The sequence below is a fragment of the Manacus candei genome, unplaced genomic scaffold (assembly GCF_025592945.1).
Source record: "Manacus candei isolate 608988 ecotype Guabito, Panama unplaced genomic scaffold, ASM2559294v1 h1tg000046l, whole genome shotgun sequence".
Lineage (NCBI taxonomy): Eukaryota > Metazoa > Chordata > Aves > Passeriformes > Pipridae > Manacus > Manacus candei.
Genome location: NW_026138094.1, coordinates 4,992,598 through 5,020,398, shown reverse-complemented (window position 1 = coordinate 5,020,398; position 27,801 = coordinate 4,992,598). Strand labels below are relative to the sequence as shown.

The 27,801-nt window shown below is 37.9% G+C and overlaps 1 protein-coding gene across 4 annotated transcripts in view; it reads left to right on the top strand.

Moving 5' to 3' along the window:
- The first annotated feature begins 1,943 nt into the window (after positions 1–1,943).
- DMXL2 (Dmx like 2) overlaps positions 1,944–27,801 on the top strand; it is a 48,143-nt gene continuing 22,285 nt past the window's right edge. For all 4 annotated transcript variants that reach the window (XM_051797136.1, XM_051797134.1, XM_051797135.1 and 1 more), the window contains exons 1-20: positions 1,944–2,183; positions 10,079–10,204; positions 10,982–11,053; positions 11,429–11,507; positions 12,135–12,291; positions 13,245–13,311; positions 14,061–14,239; positions 14,561–14,744; positions 15,747–15,921; positions 16,598–16,828; positions 16,944–17,221; positions 17,362–18,052; positions 19,745–19,866; positions 20,974–21,063; positions 22,408–22,525; positions 23,282–23,401; positions 23,818–24,045; positions 24,756–26,435; positions 26,733–26,843; positions 27,595–27,764. In XM_051797136.1, the coding sequence (XP_051653096.1) occupies positions 2,097–2,183; positions 10,079–10,204; positions 10,982–11,053; positions 11,429–11,507; positions 12,135–12,291; positions 13,245–13,311; positions 14,061–14,239; positions 14,561–14,744; positions 15,747–15,921; positions 16,598–16,828; positions 16,944–17,221; positions 17,362–18,052; positions 19,745–19,866; positions 20,974–21,063; positions 22,408–22,525; positions 23,282–23,401; positions 23,818–24,045; positions 24,756–26,435; positions 26,733–26,843; positions 27,595–27,764 (4,965 nt within the window). In that variant the 5' untranslated portion in view covers positions 1,944–2,096. The remainder of the gene's footprint in view (positions 2,184–10,078; positions 10,205–10,981; positions 11,054–11,428; positions 11,508–12,134; positions 12,292–13,244; positions 13,312–14,060; positions 14,240–14,560; positions 14,745–15,746; positions 15,922–16,597; positions 16,829–16,943; positions 17,222–17,361; positions 18,053–19,744; positions 19,867–20,973; positions 21,064–22,407; positions 22,526–23,281; positions 23,402–23,817; positions 24,046–24,755; positions 26,436–26,732; positions 26,844–27,594; positions 27,765–27,801) is intronic.

Here is a 27,801-nt window from a genome sequence, read left to right as displayed (position 1 = left end):
CAGGGGAAAATATTTGCTTTCAGGAAGAATGTGAAGGCATTATCTGCAGATACTTGCAGCATTCTGCTCAAAGTTCTGTGCACAAAGCTGGCCATGTCTATAGGTTTCCACAGCCACAAACGGAGTATTTTACTATTAAACCCATAATTTTGCTTAACTTTTACTTTAAAAAGGAAGTTTACTTGCTTCAGGACAACATGCATTCTGTTCCCACAGCAAAGGCTCAGTGGAATTAAAGTACCACACAAGACAAACTCTCAAGTTTCTGACCAACCCAAGCAATAAGCTGGGAATTTCTCTCTCAATTGGCCACACATGAGCTACTGACAGTCTGACCCTCATTAGGGAACAGAGCTCTGAGCTGAAAACCAAAACTCTCCCTCATCATATCTGTACCCAGAAAGACTGAACCAATCCTGCAGTACTCTGCTTTCACCTAAGGCTTTTTGCCACCAAAACTGGGTAGTTTTACTACACCTAAGAAAGGAAAACACTTTCCTTTAGATCATACCATGCTCCTATCATTGTCATTATTGGCCAATTCAAAAGCCAACTAGCTTTTTCAGGCATTAGTTGGACTTTGTTCCACTCATTAAAACAAACAAACAAAACCCCAAACAAACCAAAAAAGCCTCACCATGCTACTTTTACCTCTAAGTCCTGTGGCATGCATTTAAAGAAAAATAATCTTATTGAAAATAAAAATCAGTTGCTAGTTATTACACATCTTCTGTGGAAGAGCCTTCAATCAGAAAAGTATATGAGTGGTTTCATATGAAACTGAGTCAACTGAAGATCAAAATGGGTTTTTTTCACCTTTTACCCCAGCTACTGTTCTCTTCAAAAAGGGATTGCCTTTAACAAGTATGGGAGTAGACAAAATCAAAAGTATTGTGATGACAATATTTTTTCCATTCAAATGTACCTTGACTATGTCTTCATTTACCACTACACTTTGAGTAGCATTCATTTATTCACTAAGAGATGTACACTTTTAAGAAGCAGGCCAAGGCAAGATGAATCTTGTAGTCTCAGTCAAAACTGAGGTAGACTTTGAAGGAGGTTGAGTTTTGCAGCTTCAATCATTAGCAACAGTGTTACAACTGCAAGACTACTGTATTGACCTAGTACAGGAAAGTGGAGAGTTTTCTTTATGTATACACACTGTACACAGAGCGTTTTTTTCCTCGAATCCCTTCCAAACAATTTTCAAGGTCCAGTCTTCTTCACACCTCTGAGACAGAGAAGGCGCATTTAAAGGCTTTAGTTTTCAAGAGTGTTCGGCAGTTATCGCAAACAAAGCAGCAAAACGCTCACCATGTTTTCAGCGAGGTCACTTCACGTGCAGAGAATTCAACTAAACACCTTCACCTGCGGGCAGGTCCCTGCAGCGCCGGGGCAGCTGGAGCGACTGCCCTGCGCTCCCAGGAGCTGCCTAAGCTCTTTGGGATGGGACCAAACGAGAGGACCCTTAGCGAAAAACACTCAAACCATCCTCAGGAGCGCTATATGTACATATAGGTATATATTTATGTGTAACTAACAAAAGGCGGAGGTGCGAGCCCGCCCGTACCTGGCGGCGCTGCCCCGAGCGCTCCGCCCGCCCCGATTCCCGGGACACGCCTCCCCATCCCGTCTCGCGCCCGGAGCGCCACCGCCGCCGATCAACCCCGGCGGCTCCTCTTCCCTTCCTTTTCTCTCCCCTCCCGCCCCGGGAGGCGTGTCCTGCCGCCGGCTCACCCTCACCTCCGTCTCCGCGGGGCCGTCCCTGCCTGTGCTCGCTGCCCGCGGTCCCTCCTCCCGCCGCCGGGGGCGCTCCCGGAGCCCGGCCCGGCCCATCCCACTATCGCTCTCTTCTCTCCCCCCCGCTCCCGCGCGCGCCCTTTAACCGCCGCCTCGCGCGGGCGCGCGCGCGGCCCGGCCCCTCCCTCCCCGCCGCTCGCGCAGAGGGCGGTGCCCGCGCGCGCGCCCCCGGCCCCTCACCTGATTCGGGCGCCGCGCCCCCCCCCCTCCCGCGCGCGCTCCCGCGGAGCCATCCGGGCACCGAGCGCGGGCCCCGCTCCCGGCCCCGGCGCCGCGGGGGCAGCGCGGCCGCGATGCATCTGCACCAGGTGCTCACGGGCGCCGTGAACCCCGGCGACAACGGGTACTCGGTGGGCAGCGTGGACGACACCCCCTTCACGGTAAGCGGCGGGAAGGGGGGGCCGCGGGCTGGCGAGGCCCCGGCACGGCGGCGGTAGGCCCGGGGAGAGCGGGGGGGACGAGAGGGACCCGCCGGGAGGGGGGCGCCGGGGGGACCCGGGGGGATGCGGGGACCGCCCATCACCGCCAGCGAGCGCTCCGCCGGTGCCTGAACCCAGCCCGGGAAGCCCCGGTTCTGCGTCCTCAAATTTCCCTGAGTGCTTCCTTCCCCCCCTTCTTTTTTTTTTTTCTTTTTCCCCCCCCTTGTGTGTGTTTATGGCTCATCTGCAAAGCGCAGGGGGTAGGTCGCACCGGGGTTCAGACCGAGCCCGCCCGCTCTCGGCGAGCGTTTCCCTTCAATTACTATGGTTGATAAAACACAAATGTGCCAAATGCACCTCTCGAACGGGAAGGGAGAAGAAACACAAGGATATAAAGAAATACACTGAGTAAATTTCACGAGGCCGGTAGTTTACAAAATAAAATCTGTTTATCATCCACAGGCTATTTTTGTTTATTCCAGTGTCAATTTCCACTTCTTTAGCTCATGATCTGCTGCTCTGATTTTAACGAGTGATCAGCTTCTACAGTGTTTTGCATACTGACATCTAATCACTATGTTATTATTTGCAAATAAATTGTCTCATTACATTTTATATTAACGTTTACGAGATTATGTCCTAGCCACAAAACAGTTCCAAGCAAAATGATGCAGAGCATCCTTTTTGGTAAAAGATAACTGTCAGCAGACTTGTCAGACATTTAAAGCTTACTTTAGATTATCACAGATGTTATAATTTCAGTAATGAATGCTGGAAAGTCTTAAGAAATAGAAGGTGCCATGTTTGTCTTTATTTTCCCTGTTCTGCTGCTATGCAGCCATACTGCTATTAAAGGGACCTCAGATACTTTTGATATTTATATAAGAAGTAATTTACTTGTATTCTAATGTTTCTTTTTACTGTGACAATTTAAAGTCAATCAACTGGTATTATGAAAGACAATTTTATGCTAATTCTTGCAATGCTTTTGATAACATCAGTAATGAATATGTGTTATGGTTTATACAAGGATTTTCCGAGAGCAAAACTAACGTTTTCCAAAACAATTCAGAATTGTTTGGTAGCAAGTTAATTATGGAACTGCATGTAACAGACCTCACTGTCTTCTCTGGCTGCTGCATCCAATTTTTCATAATACAGTACACAAGGAATTAAGGAGATAAGTCTGTTTTACTAAATATATCTTCTGGCCTTCCATAACTGTACCTTTCTTCTTTGCTTTTTCTTCATTCTCTGTATTTGTGGTATTTCCTGCTCTTTTAGACCTAACTATATGGTTAAAAACATCTTCCTGCAAACAATTTGGAGCCTTATATCCAGATCCTTTGGACATCAGTCACCTCTGTGCCATAACAGCATCACAGACCATCCTCCACTGCAGGTGGCAAGTTCATTAGTACCTACCCTTAAATTCTGTTGCTCAGCATCACCTGTATGGACAGAGCTCCGGGCCCCAAACCATTCAGCTGTTGGGAGTCATAACTTCAACTCAGATCCTGAAGCAAGTTCTGCAGTTTAGGCAGCAGGCCATCAGTATTGGTCACAGAGCCTCACTCTGTAGACCTGCTCTTGCGACCAAGTACCTGTCAACGTCTAGAACACAGCAACAGCAGAGCAGTGAAAGGGCAGGGGGTCAGGGCAGATCTGCACAGCATATGCTGTCTGTGAATTCATGGGCAGCTGTTTGTGTGCTCACGTGCTCACTTATTTTTTGGTCGGTGTTTGGGCATTTAAAATGCGTGAGAACTAGTTCACAATTGCTACAACTGATTCATCACAGGGACTTGAAAATACAGCTTTTTTTGTGTGCAGGAATGAATCACTCATGTTAAAAATATTCCACTTAACAGCAGAATAATGGCTTGGGGACGTGTATATATGTATCTACTAGTTAACAGTCTTGGAGCTGTTTCCCTTTTTTTGAGGAGGAGTAGGGGAAAGAGAAACTTCCTCTAAAGATAAATGTGCCTTAGATATCTAACTCCAGCAAACTTATGATTCTGAGACAAGAAATGCATTTTTTTCTGCCCTGGTTAGGAATATCGCAATTGTCAGGTTCTTCATTCTTCCTTTCCTCTATGGTTTGTCCTTGGCTTGTTTACATGACTCCTTACTGGGGATAAAGGTAAGCTTTTTATTTCCCAGTCTGTGTAGGTAGAGCTAAGGTGATAACATGTTCTGCCTCAGCTCTTTTAAAGCTTTGGTAATAGTCATCTACTTATTCTGAGAATAAGACAGGAAAAGAAATAATTTTTCTACTATTTTATTCTTTCTCTGCTAAAAACAAGTATTAGTGTCTCCATAAAGCTAAAAAATCCAAAGGAATAGAGGCGCTTGCTGTGGGTTGGCTACAAAGGTTTTGCCAGTCCTTTATCTGAAATGCTCACAGTGCTCTTTCCTTCCTGTGCTCCCACATGGGCCTTCAGCAATCCTGACATATATCCAGCCTTTCCCAAGTGAGGGATGAAGCACAGAGAGGTTTGGTGAGCAAACTGCCTGGTGGACACTGTAGCTGTGTTGTGCCCAGTCTGGTAGAGTGGGTGATAGACAGGAAAAACTGTTTCAAGGGTGATTAGAAGCAAAATAACTTCATAAAACTGTCTTGTACCAGACAGTCCCTTCAGCCTCCCTTCGTCTGAGCTCCAAAGAAGACACTGCATAAGCCAAGGATTTAAGTACTAAATGACAGAAGTTCTGGTAATAATTCTGTGCACTTTTCAACTTTCTGTTACTTCATGTTCTCATTTTAGCAAATATTGTTAATGGTGTTTCACAAGCGAGTTTACAGAAGGTTGAGCTGAGCTTTAAGCAGAAGGGCCTTACAGCACACACCCTGCCTGGACAGAGGGTTTGGTGTTTGTGCCTCATAGTCTGACTGGCAGCTAATAAGTTTTTCAAGGTAGTAAACTGCATTTTTCAAACCATAGTTGATTTAACTAAGCTTTTGTTCTTAAGCAGCTCTTTTATGTTGAGCCAGTTTCAGTCACTGACCCTACCTCTGTGTGGGATGTGTGCTACCAACCTGACTTGCTGTGAGGGAAGTAAGGTGGTTTCAGAGAGATGTCAAGTTGTTCTGATTCTGTTTCTTTGACTTCTGCCCTTAGTACCAAGCTCAGGGTTGTCTTTTTCCCCCTGAAACTGTGGACAGAATGTAGCTGTTTCTAAGGTTAGTCTAGGTTTAAAAATATATAAATAACTATGTCAATTACCTAAAGGCTGGATTCTATGAGTATAAAAATTCCAAGCGTCCCACAAACAGCAGATAATGAATATTTACTTTTTGTAAGAGCTACCATTAAATGCACAAAATACGTAACTCTAAACATTTTTAATTAAAAACTAGTATATTAGATTTTAGGTGTATTTGTACATAAGAACTTTTCTGATAAAAAGTGAAAAAAATTATTATATTCTATTTTTGAAAAAGACAAGCTTCTTGACATCTTCCATGCTAGTACTGACACTGGAGCTGTGTGGAATGAATTTCAGAAGCTGTTGCAGACAAGTCTCCTACATCCATGTAGACTTTTTTTGACCTCATTGAACACAGCGAAATCTTCATCCACACAGATGTCCACAAGATACAGCAACTGAGAATAGCTTTTCCCTGCTGTGTAGGGTTGTCCTTCTACTTCTTCTCTACTTCTTCCTTCTTAAAACACTTACTTATGAATCCCTTTTAGTTATTACTACGTACATATATCTATATGTTCTCTGCTGTCTTTATGTAAACTGGATTACAGATGCTTAACATCTGAATTCTTACTAGGTTCTTTTTTCTCTGGAGCACTATATGTAAGCATATTGTAAAGTATTACAATATATTGAATTTGTCTCAAATGTCAATTTAGGAAAGCCTCTTTTACAGACCAAAGGCTGGTAGTAGGTTGGGAGTTGTTTCTCAGTTATATTGCTAATTTGCATTAAGTGTATGTAATTCTACTACTACTTTGAGGAAGGAAGGGAAGGAAGTGTAAGTGTTGTGTCCATTGATCAGAGTTTGGAAATGGTTCAGAATTCAGGTGTCTCCATCACTAGCAGGAAGGTGGAGGAATTTCTGCATCTTATGTTTACTATCCATAACCAGAAACTTAAGGATGAGCGTTGTTTTACTGGAAAACATGGTCAGCTGAAAAAGACAGATGCATGTGCTGCTTTCATATTATCTGAAAAGTGAGGATATAGCATAAACTCTTAGAGTAGGACATAATGTCCTACTTCTGTGTGGTGCTCCTGCATTCAATTAGAGCTTTGTCATTGCTCATTTCAGTGGTCCCAGATCCTGACAGTTAGAGCAGACATTGGCAAACTACAGCTTATTAGTTGCTTATGGATCCTGCAAGTCATCCTGTCATTCTGAGGGTTTTGCAACTCCATTTAATTTTCTCCTTGAAGTTATCAGTGACATTAGAAATGGAGCTTGGCAGATACTCCATGTGGGTGGTTTTTACTGCACTTGTTTTGTTCAGTCACTGCTTATAATTCCGTTTATTTAAGAGCTCTGTGCTCCTCTCATCCATTACAATATCTCAGCATCTTATTCCATTCCTTTTATCACCAATGCTGTGGCCACTGTTTTTCTGGCAGGAGAGACCTGAGGTGGCATGAATGATCTTGTGAACATGTTGCCAGCTAAAGCCTTAAGAGGGAACTACCGATGTTGTCAGCTGAATCCTTAAAAGGAACTACTGATGTTAAATGTTATGACACTTCCCTATTTTTTGTCAATGTAGGGTATTTCTACTGCATCACCAGCTTATGGAGATAAAGGACAAAAGAAAAGAGGATTTAACAGAAATGTGTTCTGTTCAAGTATAAACATGGTAATAAATTGAGTACATTAGAAAAGCTGCATAAAAGTTATCAAATGGAAAACTTGTATTTAACCATATAATGTGAAATATGGAAATATCTTTTAGTACATGAAAGTATATTGACCTTTTCTTAAAGGTTGAGTTGTAATAAATGTACTTCTTAAAATAATTTTAAGATTTAAGGTAATATACTTTATTATACTTTCAAGAAATAAGGCACATTTTCAGCATAAATATCCATACTTGGAAAATTACTCCAGAACCAAGAGATAGCAGCACTTGCTCAAAGAACCTGGAGCTGAAAGCTGGTGCCCTGCTATTGGGAATGTGTTCTAAGGTCTGTACATAATGGACTGGATCCTCTGTTGGCACAGGACACTTGGGTGTGCTGAGTCACTTGTTGGTGCAGTGGTAAACACAGGCAAAGAGTAGGATGGGTACAGGTGACAATAAGATTTCACAAAGGAAAAATATCTCCTTCCTTGATCAAGAGCATTTCGATGATTCTTTCAGGAAAAAAAACATTCTCCTGTAAACCACACTTTTAATTCACAACCACCTTTTTACTTAACTTTACAAAAACATGCTAAATAGTATAATTAGCTGGAAAAGTACTGCTTTGTTTCTAGAATAAGAAGTGTAGGTAGGGACAAGAGAGATGAAAAGCTGAAGTGTTTAAAGAGGAAGGCACTAAATCCTTTTGCTTCACAGAATAAGCACACATAGCCAAGTCTAAAATATTTTCTGTTTCGTGCATTGTCAGCTTTACACACACATACAAATGTGCATGTTTAAGAACAGTGAGCAAAAGGAAATTGAAGTTGAGAAATCTTTTCCTTTTATAATTTGAGACACATGTACATGTCCCCTGCTAACAAACCTGCAACTAGTTATGAGTTATGTTTAATTTAGTTTGAAATTTGCAATACCAACAATGAAAAATCAGGGTAACCAAAAGGATTAAGTCCTTGTTTGAAGTAGATAAGTACCTCTTTTTACTGTATTAGATAACAATTTAAACAGTTAGATAACAACTTAAATCATTTAGTAGGTTTGTATTAGTAGTTATGAGATAACTACTACATTGAAGGAAGGTGAGTCAATTCTTTGCTGTTTTAACTGCTTACCTTATGAAGTAAAAGTAGGAGAACCAATTGCCTGTGAATATTAGAATTCTGAATAAATTATTGGAACAAGAGGACCTGCTTCTATTTTCCTATGTACTTCTGGACATTCACATCCTGGTCTCCATCTTCTTCCTTCCTACTTATCAGCCTATACCATCCTGTCCAGAATTCCACACCACTGGTGGAGTTTGTTTTGCAACAAATTCCATTATAAAATATAGGAAAACAACAAAACGACTTTCTGTTCAATGTGAGAACTTATCTCAATCTCAGCTTTCTTTCTCTTATTTCTGGAAATAATCCTATTCAATTTTAATAATAACTTATTCTCTTCCAGGCTGGATCTAATAATTGCATAGCCTAGTCATCAAGCAGCGGGGATATTCTGTTACACAGATAATCTACCCCCAACAACGTTCTAGCAATCCTGCTTACCTTGTGAATCACTCCAGTATCAGTTCCTCAGAGCTTCCCAGAACAACAGCTGTGGGCTTGAGGTCTCAGACAGCATTGTGTCACTTTATTTTCTTGAGATGACTTTGGAAATCTTTGAGACAAACTGCTTTATCCACAGTTCTCATTTTTGTGTGGGCAGTTGTGTGGTGTGTTCATATCTGAGGACTGAGCTTCTGCTTTGCTGCTTGTGTTGCTGTTCCTTTCTTGGTTCATGCACTGACTGTATTTTCACTAAATTAAGCCCTTTTCTTCAGCCTTTCTCACTTGTTGCTCCTTCCCAGGAGGATCAGAACTAGATACAGAAAGTCATGAGACCTAAAATATCCATTCCAATTGTTATCTTGTGCCATTATCTCAATGTGTCCACCAATGGGGGTTGATCATGTAAATCTCTAGAAATACTCACAAATTCTCATATGCTTCTCAAAAATTTGAATAGCTTTAAAATTGACCTCAAAGGAGAGGACAAGGACTGACTCAGTATTTTGGAAATTATTTTAAAAGAACCAAGGGGCAAGTTAAAATTATAAAGTAATTTTGTACCACCTCAAATTGACTGTTGAGGACTTGCACTCTCTGCTTAACTCAGCTGTAAAATTTCTGCTGGCTGTATTGGAATCAGTGGAAAACTGACTTTAAGGAAAGAGACTGGTGACTGTAAAAGGCTTAGTGGTAGATTGATGCTAGGGAGGGATTTCTGTGCCTGAATGTGGGAGCTCAGTTGCACAGATAATCTGGAGTGATTAAATTTTTTAGAACAGGTGAAAAGGTGGCAGACAGATATGTATTTATCCTGTCAATAAAAAGTGCTGCAGGCTATCATTGTTCTGTAGCTAATTCATAAACATATTAGTTAGGCTATAGTGTGTGCTGCACAACATAAAATATATCCAGAAAAAAACAAACAAACAAACATAAAAGCCCTGCAATTGGATTCTTATAGAAAAGAATCACTTACTATTCTTACAAAAAAAAAAAAAAAAAAAAAGGGTGGGGGCAGAGAGGCACAGCACACACTTCTTTAGGAACTTACATGCAAATTCATTTATAAATGCTCCTGAATAGTAAACTCTTGTCTGCCTTGCTCTAAAAGGCAACAAGAATTGGAGGGGAGAAATAAAACAACAACTAAAACCTAAACCTAACAGAAAGTACACACAGAGTTCAAGTTCTAGATTAAAGTTGGGGTTTGGGTTTTGATGGGGTTTATTTACAGTTTCTGTCTGGTGATCCGGTAGAGGTACAATCTCCTTTGCTACTTTGTTTCTACTTGTTGCTCCTTCTGTGGCTGAATTGATGAGGAACAAACCCACTACACAGTAACAGCTTGTTTTAATGGGGATTTTCACAGCTCTCTGGAAACATCAGTCCTGTAACAGATATTCAGTTGGTTTTGAAAGTAAATACTTAATTGTATTTCTTTTAAAAAATGTTTCAGGCATATGGCTCTGGTTGTGACATTGTTATTCTGGCAGATGACTTTGAATGTGTGCAAATTATTCCTGGTGCTAAACATGGAAACATCCAGGTCAGTTGTGTGGAGTGTTCCCAACGACAAGGCAGGGTAAGGATCTTAATAAATCTGTAAAGAATTTTTTAAAAATTGAATAAATTAAATAATTAAACAGCAACATAATACATTAATAGAATTAAAGAGTCAATTTTATGACAAAGATCACGTTTTACTAATCTGTGACTTTCAGAGTGTGTGTTACTCTATGAATTCTTTCAATTTAATAGTAATTTGCGGGGTGGGGCAGGGAAAGGGAAGGGGGTAGAGAAAGCAGAAGTCATCTTGTAACAATGATTTTTACTCCTTTCTGGGACCTGCAGTCACAGGTCTGTATTTAAATATTAAAAATAGAATTACATTTCTTGCTGTTTCTTGTAACTATTATTTAGTGATTTAGTGATACAAGATGGGATCTAGGAACATGCAGAGACACAGACACTAATAATTAATGCATTAGTTAGCTGTGAAGTAGACAGAACATGAGCAGAAGCAGTGAAGGCATCAGCTTTCCCTTATACATGAACAGCAGTTGCCCTAGAAGAATATTCTCTATCTGATTGACAGTGTTTATGCTGCTGAACAAGATGCTTAGAGTTAAAATCTTAAAGGTGGGCTTATTCAGAAGTATGTATTTCTTAACTGCCTTAAGAAAATATACCTATAACAGTTAATTACATTTGTATTAATTTCACTTTTCTTGAGCATGGCACACAGAAGTAGTACTGGAAATTCTTCAGCTATTTTGGAATACTAAGGAACGCTTATTCTGCTTACCTCCTAATCATTCATTTGGAGTCTTCAACTTCTTTTTTTTTTTCCCTCCCCCAGATTGCAGCATCATATGGAAATGCTGTTTGCATTTTTGAACCACTTGGTATAAATTCTCATAAAAGAAATTGTGTAAGTATGTATTTCATAATTGTAATTTGGTCTAGACTCTTAGAAGAAGTAGAAGTCTGGCTTTTATTAAATTATGTTGGCACACCAAAGATAAATGGATAAACAATTTTCCACCATTCCTAATAAAATTGGGTGGGCAGAATCTTCCACTGCATGACTTGGACTGTGGACTGCACTTCTCCTAAGTTCACAACATCTTGTTTTTGAATCTCATACTGGAATGACATGGTGAGAAGTTGGTAAAACTTAACAAAACTGGATTTAGCACCCTACCACTGATTGTTTTTGCAACAGGCTTAATAGCAATTTCTTAGAGAAAGAAGTGTGTTTTGCTGTTGATATGAGAATTAATCCTTTACTGTTTTTAAACTACAGCAACTGAAGTGTCAGTGGCTTAAAACTGGGCAATTCTTCCTCAGTTCTATGACTTACAACCTGGCATGGGATCCTCAAGGTAATGCGCAGCTTGTTCAACATTTTTAGTTAGAACAACTTGGACACAAAATATTTTTATTGTAACAAAGTGAGAGCATGAATATGGAAATATTAGATTACCTGTTTTCAGGCAGTGTTGCATAAAATGTGAGGCTACAGTTAAGATTTGTTAAGATACTGTGCCAAGTGTTTTTTTGAGTCTCTTATGCAAGATCCTGGTTTGGGAATCGCAGTGTTAAATTGCTAACTGACTTAAATTACTAATAATAATCATTTAGACAGAATTCTATCATAATTAAAGTCAGCAGTGTGCCCAGACACAGATCTTTATAAGATGTTTGTGTATTTATTTGAGGTGTGAATAGCTATTTAGCATCTGCAATATTCATTAGTAAATATGATTCTGTGATTCAAAGTCACAAAAAACTCCTTGATGTTCTTTCTTGAAAGGTATTATAAATTCAAAATGTTTTGATAAAACCAGCTGTATAATTTGATTGAATACCCTATCATATTTAAAATGGACTTGATAAAATTTAGTTTTCAATCTGTTTTGAATAATTTACAACAAAATGTGATGATAGGCTTCGTCTTTGCATATCCCTTCATCATCTTGTTTCCTAGCTTTGTTATTTCTCACTTTCAGGTAACAGGCTGCTGACAGCAACTGACTATTTGCAATTGTGGGCCCCTCCATCTAATGACATTCTAGAAGAAGATGAAGATGATGATCCCAACAATCAGATCAAAGATGATAAAGTTCTCCCAGTTCTAAATGACTGGAAATGTGTCTGGCAGTGCAAGTGAGATAATTTTTATTCTAAGACAAATTGCAATTCTACCTCACATATCAGCAATATCTTCTCTCCAAAACTGTATTTTTAAATGTGCTGTTAAATATCATAAAATTCAAAGAATATAAGTCACTCCAAATAAGAAATCCTCACTTTTTCAAGTGATCTATCATGAGATGGTTGAATAAAACCTAATCAAAGGCTTATCCAAACTGTACCACTGAAAATGTATCAGAATCATCTGTTTTCTCATCTGTGAGAGTAATGCTGAATATTGGATGAGACTGAGTAGAGGAGCAGTAACAGGCAGATAAGCTACACTGAGAGAGATAAGAGCTGCTTCCTGAATCTTAGGAGAGGGGGTCCTGAAACTTTCTATTTAGTTCTATTGGAGCTTCATGTTACAGAATTGTTTCCTGATCATCCATTTCCAAATATATGCAGACTTGGGAAGTAGCTGCCTCTGAACCTGTTTTCTGTGTAGTTTTCTGAAGCCATTTCAGATTTTACCCACAAAGCACTGCATAGGGAGCTTTCCTCTTAAAGACATCTGACCATAACCTGTAATCACAAATAGCATCACATTTATGGGAAAGATATTTACTTTCGTTTCTTCCTACTATTCGTCTTGGTTTCACTGGGCGTAGAGGAGCAGGTGGGACAAACTTCACTTCTAGGATCTCATTAGATCTAACCTAGGCTTGCTGTACCCAGGCTTGCTGTACTTAAAACAATTTATTTTATGAGCTGTTTTTCTGTAAAACTGTGAAAATACTATTTTGTTTCATTATAGCAAATATTTTTATGCTTCTGCTATTTGTAAAGTATGCTTAAAGCAACAACTATAAAATACTAATATATTTCATTTAAATAATGAACAGTAACACTTAATCAACTGAAAACCTATGGAATAATACTCTAGAATAAATAGACCTTACCTAATTTGCTCTTGTGTTCTGTAGGACTGCAACATCAGTACATTTGATGTCATGGTCTCCTGATGGTGAATACTTTGCAACAGCTGGGAAGGTAAGGGTCAAAAAGGATAATTAAATAAGTTTTTGCAATGTTTTGCATTTATTTGACAGAAATAAGTAATATGAATAGTCCTGGACCATACACTCTATTATAGTCTAAGCAAAGGTAAATTATGATCTCATGTGTAATGCTGTGTTTTTGTGGAATTGCATGAATTTCAGAGCAAGAAATTGGATTTAGTTATGTAGTCTTACTGAATATAGTGATACAGACTTGTGTGTGTATATATATACACATATATATTTTTGATAAAGTATACTTAGATGTATTTTTAGATATGCATAAACATATTTTTCTAGTTCTGCTGAAAATAATGAGAATAAATATCAGATCATTATGATAGAACACATACACATTTAAACTAGTATAATATGCAGATGTCTGGATAAATTAGATAAGGTTTTCTATTTAGTGAATTCTGGGTTCAATTGTCAATTCTTAACTTCTATTTCAGTTTGCAATGTTTTTTTGTCAAATCCTTTATTCAAGAAAGGTTTTCAATTAATAATTCTCTTCAATACCACCCTCTCATTCAATGATTCCTGTTGGTTTACAAGTCTGGACAGGTAAGCATATGTTGCTTGCACTTAATCTTAGTTAAACAATGAGATGAATTTTAGTTCTGGGCCAAGTTTTCATGAATGCTACCAGAATGGCAGTTTCCTTATTATTTGAGGTTTTCCTTTTGTAACATTTTGAATTATAGCTAGCTAACCCCGTGGTTCTGTTGCTTTTTCTAGGATGACTGCCTCTTAAAGGTTTGGTATCCTATGACTGGTTGGAAATCATCTCTTCTGCCCCAAGAGAATGAAGAAAAGAGAAGATGCTCAGAGGATGTCCAATTCTCATTTGTTTATTTGGCACATCCTCGAGCAGTGACGGGGTTTTCGTGGCGGAACATTAGCAAGTACATGCCCAGGTTTGAAAGCTTTCTTTTTTTTTAAAAAAAACAAGCAACCTTTGATCAAATTTTTTTTTTAATACTCTGATTAATGTTTTGCCATCAAGAACATGACATTTCTCTTCTTATTCTGTCAAGAAACAAGCTTCTGTCAAGCTTCCCATAAGCTTTGGTATTACCTCTTACAGCAGTGATAGTCGTGTTAACATTTAGTTGGGGGAGAAGCAGAAATTGAGATGAAACAATAACTACTCAATACATGTAAACTCCCCTAATTTCTGCTGTGTTCACATAGCTAAATTAATTCCACTGGCAGTAATCTGGATGTGTCTGCCTTAGGGGTTTGGTGTGCAATGTGTTACTCACGTCGTGTCTCGATGGCATCTGTCGGCTGTGGGCAGAGACGCTGTTACCAGAAGATACTCTTCTGGGGGAGCAGATCTGTGAAACGAGCACTTCCAGCATTAGCAGCACCGTCTCTCAGTCTGGAAAGCAAAAGGACAAAATACAACAAGCACTAGAGGTACAAGTAAATACTGGATTTGTCGAGTTTTAATTTCAGGATTCTTAAAACTTTAAATACTTAAGGATGTAAAACTCTAAGAATGTGTATTACGTAGTCTTTACGTGCATAATAGAATAGGCTGAATTATTTCGTATCAGTTTTTGAAGTCTGTTACTAAACATTGAAAAAATCTGAGACTGCAACTCTACATTCAAGCTCCATGGTTTTAAAACTCAGTTTACTTTTTCTTTAGCTAACTAACAGTGATGGGAAGAGACAATGATTAATATGGAATAGTAGTGATAGTTTCATTCTGATTGGGTCTGAAGGTCTGTAATTATAAAAACAGTGGAAGGAGTAAATAAACTCTTTGAACTTTTAGTTACCTCGTTTCATAATTGCATTTCAAAAAAATGGTATTATGGGGCTCTAAATTTCGTTTCAGTGGCAGTTTTATCAAGACTATTAAGTTTACAGTAAGAGAAAACCTGTGAATATAAAAACAAGAAAAGAAAAGAAAACAGTCACCCCTTATTTGTAACTATTACAGTCAGACCAAGGTTTTACTTCTTACATGTCATGGTCATCAACAAATAGGAAGATTGGAATCAAGTACACTTTGGGCTGCTGAAACAGTTGTGCTCTCCACGTGCTCTCAGAAATTCTCAGTTGTACAAAAATAATTCATTATAAAATTATATTGCAAAAGTTACTGTTTTTAGATTGTTCTAATCATATTTATTAATGTTATGCAAAATAGTGGGTATTTTTATGTTGTTGTTGGAGCTGATATTAAAGAAATTTCCTGGAGACTGTTAGAAGAGCTTTGCCTTTAGCCAAAAACAATGTACATTAAGTGTTACTAATCTCTGTTGAAATCTATTTAAAATAATCTTTTTGAACTCACTCATCATTTCTTTCGTAGAAGAAACATAAAAAGCTTTAGCTTTACGTAAGTGTGAATTTTTACCTTACTTTTTTTTTCAGTATTTCTCAGTTTATTTTTTATAACTATAACAGACAATTCACCAGTTGAAAAATATGAGAAAAGGACAAAGGAGATCTTCAGTTCTTGTTACCCACACGGATGTGCTGCCAGATCAGCAGGGGACTCATGAAGTTCAGCGTCACATTTCACACCATGCAAATGCACTGGGTCACTTCCACATAGCAGCAAGCATCAACCCTAACACAGGTGAAATACAACCACTTATTAAACTCTAAAATATTTGCACAAAATGAAAAAAATAAAGGGAATTGAAATGCACATTCTTTGCTTTGCCTAACTGAATAAAGAGAATTTGTAGGAAGACTCTTATTTCACAAGTCTGTTACTTGGCATAGAGTTTTGTAAGACAAATGAAGCTGAATTTATTCTGAATACCTTCAGCACTTTTACAAGACAATTAAATTCATTTTTGCATGTCAGAAGGAAAAGAAACCTAAATTTCCAATTTGCTTGGTGTTTGATTCTTGGGTTTTGGGAGCCCATGGTATATGATGAATAGAGTAATTGTATTCTACAGAATATATAGTAGGGTTTTATAGAATATTGCATAATATTTTAAAAAATCTGTACATGAATGACAACACTGCAAAATATGAAACTGAGCAATTAGGCCTGTTGAATATCATTTACCATTCACATAAAAATAAATTTTCATGTAAATTTATTGCCATTAAAATACCTTTACTTTTTTTATTACAATTGCATGTAGAAACTTGATCTGCCACCTGCCTATTCTAATCTTATGGGCACAAATGATGTTATACCTAAAATAAGTTAAATGTGTGTTTGTGTGTATATATATATGTATAAAAGATAAACAGTTTAATATATAGCTTTTTTATTTGTTTTAAAATGTCCACAGATATTCCATCAGTCTTGGCTGGAACAGCTTTTAATATAGATGAAGGAAATGGCTTCGTTGTCCACTGGTTGAATAATAAAGAATTTAGTTTCACATCCTCCATTGAAGTATTTATGCAGCATTTAAGAAAAATTTCTGAACAACAACTAGAACAAGATTTTGATGTTGAAGTTGAAGAGGAAGAAGAAGTGGAAGAAAAAGAAAGAGGTTTACATATGAAATTAGACCATGGTTAGTTCTTATCAGATTGTCCTGCTCACAGGTTAAAAATATATTGTGTTTTGGATGGAAAGTGATGGAAAAATCTTTGCAATGGATAAAATGGCACAATTCTTTTCTGTTGCAGACTTGTCTATAGACAGAGAATCAGAGACAGGAACTGGTACAGGCTCCTCAGAACATGAAGATGGAGAAAGAGAGGGAAGCCCCAAAACCTCCCTGCTGGCAGGGCCACGAATGCCTCTTCCAACAGTTTTGTTAGATCGGAAAATTGATTTGCTCCTGACGGAATGGAACAGGAATCCAGACATGCTTTTTACTATCCATCCTGTTGATGGGACCTTTCTGGTGTGGCATGTGAAATATTTAGATGAATACAATCCAGGCATCTTCCGACAAGTTCAGGTATTATATATTTGAGATGGTTTTATTATTTATGATCTTAATCAACAAACAGCGTGTCCTTTCATACATCAGTATGAATTTAATTAAGTACTTCCTGAGTTTGTATATTCTAATTTTTTCCTTTTTTATTTCTTTTTTAGGTTTCATTTTCTTCTAGGATTCCTGTTGCATTTCCCTCAGGAGATGCTAGTTCCCTTAGCAAAAATATTATGATGTATGCTTGCCCTATCTTTGTAAAAGATGCCAGTAGTGCTGCACAACAGAAGACAATGGACTTTCCAGATAATACTCTAGCAAGTAAAAGCTTTTCCCGGGACAGTGCAAATGTGAATATAATTTCTCCCATAGTAATGATGATTTCCAAACATATAGATGGCTCTCTAAATCAGTGGGCAGTTACTTTTGCTGATAAATCAGCCTTCACTACTGTGCTCACTGTATCCCATAAATTTAGGTACTGTGGACACCGCTTCCATCTCAATGATCTCGCTTGCCATTCTGTGTTACCTTTGCTGCTCACATCTTCTCACCATAATGCTCTGTTAACTCCTGAGTCAGACAGTTCCTGGGACTCTGACAGGATAACCAGAATGATGGATCCCATCAAACATAAGAAAGGTTCTTCTAAGCAGCAACTTAAAAACGCAGCAACCCGTACATTCCATGACCCAAATGCCATCTACAGTGAGCTGATTCTGTGGCGTGTGGACCCCATAGGGCCTTTATCCTACACTGGAGGAGTGTCTGAATTGGCTCGAATTAACTCTCTCCACACCTCTGCTTTCTCTAATGTAGCCTGGCTTCCAACACTCATTCCCAGCTATTGCCTTGGTGAGTATATGTGGCATGTTTCTGTATAGGGTTAACATTGGCAGTTGCTAGAATTAATTTGTTAAAATAAATTACTATTTTATTTGGACTATGTTTATATTAACTTTTCAAAAATTTCCTGGTATTGTGCAGATCAAGTATTTTTATTTCATTTGAGGCTAAGATACTGCAAAACACTTCCTGTGGTCTGAGTGTGTCTGCAGTCACTGTGGATCAGTTACTGACATTCAGTAACTCCTCTCTGTGACTAAGCACTCATTACTCTCGCAAAGAACAAGATGATGCCTTTCCTCAGAGCTTTAGGCAGCTTCCCTGAGTGTTCTCTGCATTGACACAGTATTAAAAATGCAGATGTTCTTTCTGATGGCTTAGGTGTCTGGGTTGCTGACCACATGCAGCTGCAGGAGGCACTGGGTTGAACAGAATTTGTAGTTGGACCATTTGAACATCAGAATTATCGAGAAAGATTTTCAGCCAAAATCTGCATTATCAAATTCTTTTATCATGTCAACTAAAAATTCTGCTTAGAAGATCCTGAAACAACACTGAAATTCTTCAGACCATCAAGGGTTTACAAAAGCCCAGTCAGAACACAGAATATTTTTAAATAAATAGACTACATTAACTTTACAGAACTGCAAGCAATACTTTTTCAGATGTCCGACAGTACATCTGATGTGTGATGCCCAGGACAATTCTTTACTTTTTGGTTTTAATTTTGGGGCTTTCCATTGCAGTTAGGAAAACTATCTCATTACTCTATTCAGCCACTCACATACTTATTAACTATCACAAAGATGTTGTTATAGTAGTTGTCATCTTTGTAGACAGTACTAAATGCCATTTGCGCTGTGGATGTAATATTACATTTTATACTAATGCCAGGTGATTTTGTTATGCTCAGGCCAGACTTGCCTTTGCAATGATTAAATGGGTGTCAAAGATGATATACAATCCAAAAATCCTAAATATGTTAAATATGCTTAATAAATGCATAACATATCTCTGATTTAAAATAAATATATTTGGTTTTCTCTGCTTACATAGTAACATTCTGTGCTGTCTGAGTCCCACACAGTGTTCTAAACACAAATAACGAGCTGCTTTCTTCTAGAGGAAAATGTATATCAGAATAGACAATCTCGTGTCAAGCCTGTCGTATTTGCTGTAGGGAAGCAAAAAATACACAATTTTTCATATGTTATTCAGAACTACAAATCTATTTCTCCCTCTACTTTTATATCTGCACTTTTAACTGCAGGGCAGAAGGGAATATTCATAGAGGTTAATTTTATGGAAAGTACCTAGAGACAATAAACAAGGAAAAAAGCAGTGGCTGATGTAACATTTCTGAGCACTTTACCTTTAGAGTCATACTCTGAATTGTCTCTGACAGCCCCTTCCTTTAGGTGTATTACAGACTGGGCATTGCATGTGTGAACAGTAACATATGTGAATTCAGCTTAGGTTATTGAACTTTAATGAGGAGTTTCATTTACATAAATGAGAAGAAATGGAGTTATTTCAAAGTTAAATAATGGTGTTTTAATACCACATTTGCTTAGGTTTTTTGCTTCAGTACTTCATGAAAATTATATCTGAATCATACTCAGATATTGTGGATTGTAATAGATTACCTGATGTCACTGACTGGCACTTTTTTCTTTATGCATATATTGTGTTTTCTGTCAGGTACATATTGCAACTCTGCCAGTGCTTGCTTTGTTGCATCAGATGGCAAAAACCTCAGGCTCTATCAAGCTGTTGTAGATGCACGAAAACTTCTGGATGAATTATCTGACCCTGAATCATCTGTAAGTTTGTGGCAGTTTGAGCCACATTAGAAATCTAAAATCCAAAAATAGCATGATTTGAAAGTATTAAAATAAAACTAAAGTTAACTTATTTCCCCCCCTCCCTTCCAGTGGTTTGTCTTCAGTTAGCTGTGTGTGATTTTTGTACCATTCCATGTACAGGATCATATATGTTATACCTTGCATAGTTGCAGGTTTTGCACTGTGGGTAAGCATTAGCAGACAGAAAGGCAACTGTTGCTACTAATAGTGTCTGGATCGAAACAAAATTTCCCAGACAAGTTTTCCCAACCTGTGGCAGGAGGGGAAAGGAAAAATAGAATTTCTCTCTTTGACTTCTCAAAAGAGGAGCCTAGAGCAAGGGGGAAGGTGAAGGACAGATGAGCAAGACAAAAGTGTATCCACCTAAGTTACATCTATATATGAGGAAGGACAGAGATGATGGAATATAAAGAAATTGGCAGGTTATTGCTAAGGGTAATATTAGCTGTTATTTTTTTTCTGTAAGAAGCAATTTTTCATCCTTTTTGTCTTTAATTTCTGTGACTTTAAGCAAAACCTGACCTTACACTGCTATTGTATAAACACATCTTTATCCCTTTTCCCCCGTTTCTCTGTTCTTTTATAAGCCATCCTGCAAGACAGAGCCTGTCAGCATTTAGATCAGTCTGAGAAATTTGTTCTAGGAGCAATGACTATGAACATTCCAGCAAAAATCAATACAGCCTTCAGCTTATATATGAGCTGTACTCATTTATTTTTTCATATGTGGCAACAAAACCTGAAGCTTGAAAAAGAAATGAATCAATATATTTGTTTCTCATTGCACAGATATTTTATACTGTGTTATGAAAGGATAAATCTTTAAGTAAATAACACTTAGCTTCCATAAAAACTGATGTATCATCCCCATGAGGAGCTGCCAACTCACAACAGTGCGAATGTCTAAACATATTATTCTTGAGTGATAAAGTGACAACAGGAAGAAGTCTGTTACAGTTTCTACCAGCAAGGAAAATTGAAGCATCAGTTTATCATAAGTGACTGCAATTTTCTTCTGTCCAAAGGAAAAATACACTAATTTTTTCACATTTTCCTCTGTTTCAGAAACTTATTGGGGAGGTGTTTAATATTGTGAGCCAACAATCAACTGCTCGTCCAGGATGTATTATTGAACTCGATGCAATAACTAACAAAGTAAATAAATGGTTAACTCTTTAAGAGTATCACATAAAGGTGTTTAATACCTTTGTTAATTAACCTAATCTGTTGGAAAGAGGTAAAAGAGATGACATTTCTTTATGGTGATAATGACTGCATTGAATTTCTGTGAATATTGAGATACTTTGAACATTTTGGTAAGCCAACTTCCTGTTAGCTGCTAAGAGCTCAAAGCTCATTTTTAGAGTTTGACAATATTTTCTAAGCACAAGTCTTGATGAAAGCAAAACTTAACTAAAGACTGTTTTCCAAGCCATCATAATTTAAAGGAAAATAATTACAATCCCATCAAACCCAAACAAACAACAACAAAAAAATAACAACATTAAAAAGCCCAAACCTAAAAACTAGATCTAACTATTCCAAAATGTATGAATGTTAGCCAGATATGACTTAAGTTTTTTTGTTTGTCTTGTAAGACAAATTTATATCTATTAACTAATACAGCTATACTTTTCAAACAGTGAACAGGTGTAATTAAACCTTGTTCATACTCAGTTATTTTGATCATACATTTCCAGTGCTGTTTCGTGTTAGGAAGCAGCCTGTGAAAACAATGAGTTTTACCGTTTCTTAATTACACAGCTGTGGGGTTTTGACATGTATATTTTTCTATTGTCAATAAATTTCCATGTCTTTTAAGTACTAATAACAAAATATTTTCCTAGAATTTTTATAAATGAGTACAGGGAATATTGTCTACCCTTGTTTCTCTGGAAAATAGAGGGTGTTTTGCAACATGAAAACTTCGTCATCACTGTTTTTGGGGAGCATATTTTTCCTTGCCAGCAGGGAAGGATTTCAGTGTGAGCAGCCTTTTTGTAGGGAGCTAGAGTTACTGCAAAGAAATCTGTTGCTGTCAGAAAGGACAGATGTCAAGATATTTGACAGAAAGAAAATCTGCAATTTGTTCCCTTTTTCAGATTTCCCAAGCAATTCACTGCAGACATGTCTTCCTACTGAAGAGGGATAAAAGTCTAAGAGTTTTTGCCACTGTCATTTCTTCAAGGCCAAAGAATAAAAACCAAACCAATACTAATTAATCTGTCAATAACTTTGATAAAAGTATTATTACAAAATTCATCTGGCACGGTACATCTGGGTGGAATTGAATATACAAATAATAGGTTCTAGAATATACGTAGAACATTCTTAATATAAAATGAAAATGTTTAGTTTTTCTGATGCATTAACATAATTTTCAACATTATAAAAGAAAGTGTTCCTCATTATTAGCTGGATTGCACGAAGGAAATAATTGCATGAGTACAAAATGTTTCTGTACTGTACTGGAAGCATAACTATTGCTCAATGTTTCAGTGTGGCTCAAACACACAGTTGCTTCATGTCTTCCAAGAAGACTTCATTTTGGGATACAAGCCACATAAGGAAGATGTGGAAGGGAAGGAAACTGAGATATTTTTCCAGCCATCACAAGGTATAGCATAAACTATAACTAATATGAATTAAGGAGGTACCAAAAATGTTCTTAAAGAATACTGAAATCTAGCTAGCATGTGCTAATTTACTTTTTAATGAGGATCTGTAGAATTCAGTAAAATGGCTGTTTTGTCTTTTTCATATGAATTACTGTTTACATGGAATTAAACAAAAGCATTCTAATTGAAGAATTTTGAATTCTAAGAACATTTTAACCTGTATGAAAAAGTACATTTTTCGAAGTGCTGTATGTTTTATACAAAAATAGGAACAAAATAGAACAGAAGCATATTTTCTGCATCAATATGTAGTTCCAGGTCATGATGGGAATATATCTGACTTTCGAGTTAATGCAATAGAAAGTCACTGGGTAATTTGGTTATAGACTTAAAACTTTAAAAGAAAAAGGAAGAAAGCAGGTGGGTGAAAGGAGTCTTTACAATCTGGCAAAATAATTCAAACTGACCGGGAAGGCAAATATCTAATAAATTAGATTTGTCACTAATACTCAGATTGTCTGTAAGTCAGTATCTATTTTTGTAATTCTTCTGTGGCCATAAGCAAACAAAATGTCAATTAAAGTACATTACTAATGGTACTGTTTGAGTATTTAGTTTTATAATCAAACAATTTCTTTCAAAGATGAAAACAGGGGGGTTTTATTATTAATAGTTTGTAGAGAATCTTTTGTTATGGAAAAATTATTTAGGTTGAATGTAAAATTCATGACAGTGATAATATGTTTAAATTACAGGGTATCGTCCACCACCTTTCTCAGAGAAGTTTTACCTTGTAGTAATTGAAAAAGATAGTAATGGCTGTTCTGTTCTTCAGATGTGGCATCTTCATCTCAAGTCTGTGCAAGCCTGTTTAGGTGAGGGAGTGACTGTAATATTTTTAGAGAGACATTTCTTTCATATTATTTCAAGTAAAACTTAAAGATTGGTGGTTTATTTTAAAACCATTAATCAATGCAGTAGAAGCAATGAGATTTCTTACAAACACTGATTGCATTCTATGCCAATGACAATCTGTAAATTTTTTGATGGAGTGAGTAATGTACTTAAGCACTGAAATCTTTATTTCAGACTATCAGAATTTCAGAATGTTATGGATATCTTAGAATTATTAGTCACAGCATGCAATAAAACTGACACTGCCTGCACACATCATATAATTTTCTGTGTAACTCAAGCACTGATAAAAACAAATAAATTTGATTAAAGGGTATTCATGTCTTGTCCTTATAAACAATTTTTTTAACATTCTTAGCATTTTTTTTTTATACAGCAAAACCAACCGAAACATCTTCATCAGATAATAAGCTTAGTGTACCTGAGCAAAAGACTGTGGATTCTTCTCCAGATGTATCACCTGGCATAAGTCCCATTCCACGATCTTCATCCATTGCTAATCTTCAGACTGCTAGTAAACTCATCCTGAGCTCCAGACTCGTGTACAGCCAACCTCTGGATCTTCCTGTTGGTGTAGAAGTAGTGAGAGCAACTCCTTCAGCAGGTAGCTTTAACATTTTTTTCTATCCAGTTGATCCACTGATTTACCTCCTAGTTTATAGGATTGTATCTCCCCAGCCTGTCACATTCTGAGTTACTGATACAGGAAGTTCAGGACTAAAAATGTGCTTTCAAATCATTGTGCCCATGTCATGTTCTTCTTCAATAAAGGTTTCAAGACCCCACAGGAGAGCTATTCTTGAAACTTACTGCTCTAATAGTTAGAAAAGTAACTTTTAACCTTAATTTGTTAATAAACAATTTATACCTGCTTGTTCATCTGTCAGCGTTACTGTGTTTGGTAGGTAGTGCTTTTTTTCACCTGATACACTTACAGCTTCTTCTGTTTGTCTGTCTTTCTGTCTCTCCTGTTGTGGTTTTTTCCCTTTCCCTCTTTTGTTCCATTTTGGTAGGCTATATAAGACTAATCTTAATATCCTTAATCTCATCTGATTAAGGCTTTGTATTCATTTTGTTGTTCAATTCCAATTTATCATATTTGAATAGTGACCAAAAATGCAGACAATAAGTATTGTTCAAGCTGCAAGACTATTACCAGCCTTAATGTTACTTGCCCTTACCCAACTCCAAATTAAAAAACTAATACCAGGTTGTAAGATCTCTTGCAGTAGGTAGACAGTGTTATGTCTGCCTTATTCATGAAGGCATCCTACTATATATTACTAAAAGTAAATGTGTTTGTTCCAACTTCAGGTCACTTGAGTTCTTCATCAATATACCCAGTCTGCCTTGCACCTTATTTGATAGTAACGTCGTGTTCAGACAACAAAGTGCGGTTCTGGAGATGCACTGTAGAGACAGACCTGAACAGCAACAATGAAGAAAAGGAAACATATCACTGGAGAAAATGGCCTTTGATGAATGATGAAGGAGAAGACAACAGCAGCACAGTGAGCTTAGTAGGAAGGCCGGTTGCTGTGAGCTGTTCTTACACGGGACGTCTCGCAGTAGCCTACAAACAGCCCATACAGCATAATGGCTTTGTTTCCAAAGAATTTTCCATGCATGTTTGTATACTTGAATGTGAGTCTACAGGAGGATCAGAATGGGTTTTGGAACAGACAATTCATCTGGATGATTTAGTTAAGGTTGGAAGTGTACTTGATTCAAGGATCAGTGTAGATAGTAATTTATTTGTTTACAGTAAATCAGATGCATTTTTGAATAAAGACAGATACCTGGTGCCCAGTATCAAGCATTTGGTGCATTTGGACTGGGTTTCAAAAGAAGATGGTTCACATATACTGACAGTTGGAGTTGGTGCCAACATCTTCATGTATGGAAGACTTTCAGGAATTGTAACAGATCAAACGAGCAGCAAAGAGGGAGTAGCTGTCATTACCTTGCCACTAGGTGGGAGCATAAAACAAGGTGTAAAGTCAAAGTGGGTGTTGCTTAGGTCCATTGATTTGGTATCATCTGTGGATGGCACTCCTTCACTGCCTGTTTCCTTGTCCTGGGTGAGAGATGGCATCCTGGTAGTGGGGATGGACTGTGAAATGCACGTTTATGCCCAGTGGAAACACGCTGTCAAGTTTGGTGATGGAGAAAGTGATGTTTTTACTGCTGAAGACTCAACAACACAAGATCCACTTAAAACAAGCTTGATAATGAAGAAGACCAGTGTAATTGATGGGGCAGGTGTTGTGGATGATGTTTTTGGCACTCCAACAGTAATTCAGGATGGAGGCCTCTTTGAAGCTGCTCATGTTCTTTCACCTACTCTACCCCAGTATCATCCAACCCAGTTATTAGAACTTATGGATCTGGGTAAAGTTCGCCGAGCCAAAGCCATTCTATCCCACTTAGTTAAATGTATTGCGGGAGAAGTTGCAATAGTTAAAGACACAGAAGCTGGAGAAGGGACTGGTACTAAACGCCACCTGTCTCGCACCATCAGCGTCAGTGGCAGTACTGCAAAGGACACCATCACTGCTGGCAAAGATGGCACTCGAGACTACACCGAGATAGACTCGATCCCCCCACTGCCACTGTATGCACTGCTGGCTGCAGATCAGGATGCCACCTATGTGTCTGAAGAAACTTCTAAAATACCTCAGGGCTCTGAAGACCAGGCTAAGAGAAAAACAGAGGATCAGTACTCGGATCTGTTCCAGATTCAACCTGTTACAACCGAAGACTTCATAGATTTTGAGCCTGAGAAGAGGGAGAGTAAATCCAAAGTTATTAATCTGTCACAGTACGGTCCAACTTACTTTGGCCGAGAACACGCGAGTGTCCTTTCAAGCCACCTGATGCACTCCAGTCTACCAGGCCTCACTCGACTGGAGCAGATGTTCCTTGTAGCTCTGGCAGACACTGTGGCCACAACGAGCACTGAACTAGATGAGAACAGAGATAAAAATTACTCAGGTTAGTAACTGACATTATTGAATTAACATTCTTGTTAATTCAATAAACCTCAGCAAAGGTAAACTTAGTCCTTGGGTATTTGGGGATAACACACCTGAAATCTAGCATCAGTTATTCAGATTAGATACTGTAAGAAAGAAAATAAAATACGAATCTCTACTTATATTTCATGCATAATAAATAACCTGTGGTTCAGGCTCTTGGCAAGCTTAGAAACATACATTCCTCATACACTGTATATGATAACTTGTATATATGTCTCTTGTAGTTCAAAAGTCAGTATTTTGTATTTCACAGGAAGAGATACCTTAGATGAATGTGGCTTACGATACTTGTTGGCGATGCGCTTGCACACTTGCCTTCTGACATCGCTGCCACCTCTGTACCGAGTTCAACTGCTTCACCAAGGTAATCCTCAGAGAAAGTATTGCTTCCATTTGATCCCCTTGAGCTGACAGGCTCTGGTAATGTTTTATTTATAATATATTTATATTATCTGCATATTAATTTTCTATTTCGTTAAGGCCATTATCTTGCAAAGGCTTAGTACAGACTTCCCTATGTGCACTGTAAATAGCAAAAAAAGGATAACTCTAGAGCAGATTCTGGCCTGTTCAGTTTGAGGCATAAGTTCTCCAACCAGAGAAAATACAGATTGTGTACGTAATTCAGTGTTTGTGCTGGAGGAATGAACACTTCTTTACATTAGCTTGGTTTTATCTTACCTTAAAGATTGTTTTATCATTTTCATCACTGCCTTTTTTTCCCTTGCTCAATACGAGTAAACGCTGTTGTAAAATACAGGAAAGAAAAGTAGTTACCACCTAAAAAGGAGATACAAGCATTTCTGGCCCAGAATGGGTCTGCTTCTGTGATAACAGAATGCTTTTCCTTCAGTCTTTCAACATGTAAGTTTAGTACATTTATGAGTGGGGTGCTGGAAGGTTACAAAAGAAGCACTGCAGAGAGGTTATCCCTAACAGGCAAAAAAGATATTTCAGCTGTTCCTTTAACAGCTCTACCTCCTGTTGAGGAAAACAGTCTCTCTCAACTCTACCCAACTCTTGGGCTGGAGATCCCATTTTTCCTCTCTGACATATTCCATTTGCTTGTTAACAAGTCAGTCTTCTGAATGTTATTGGTTTGTGTTATTGTTTAGGCCTGTCTACTTGCCATTTTGCATGGGCTTTTCACTCTGAGGCCGAGGAGGAGTTGATCAATATGATTCCTGCTATCCAGAAGGGAGACCCACAGTGGTCTGAATTAAGAGCTATGGGTATTGGTTGGTGGGTCAGGAATATCAACACGCTCCGAAGGTGCATTGAGAAGGTACTTTTTATTGCTCACAAATTTTCCTTACATGCTG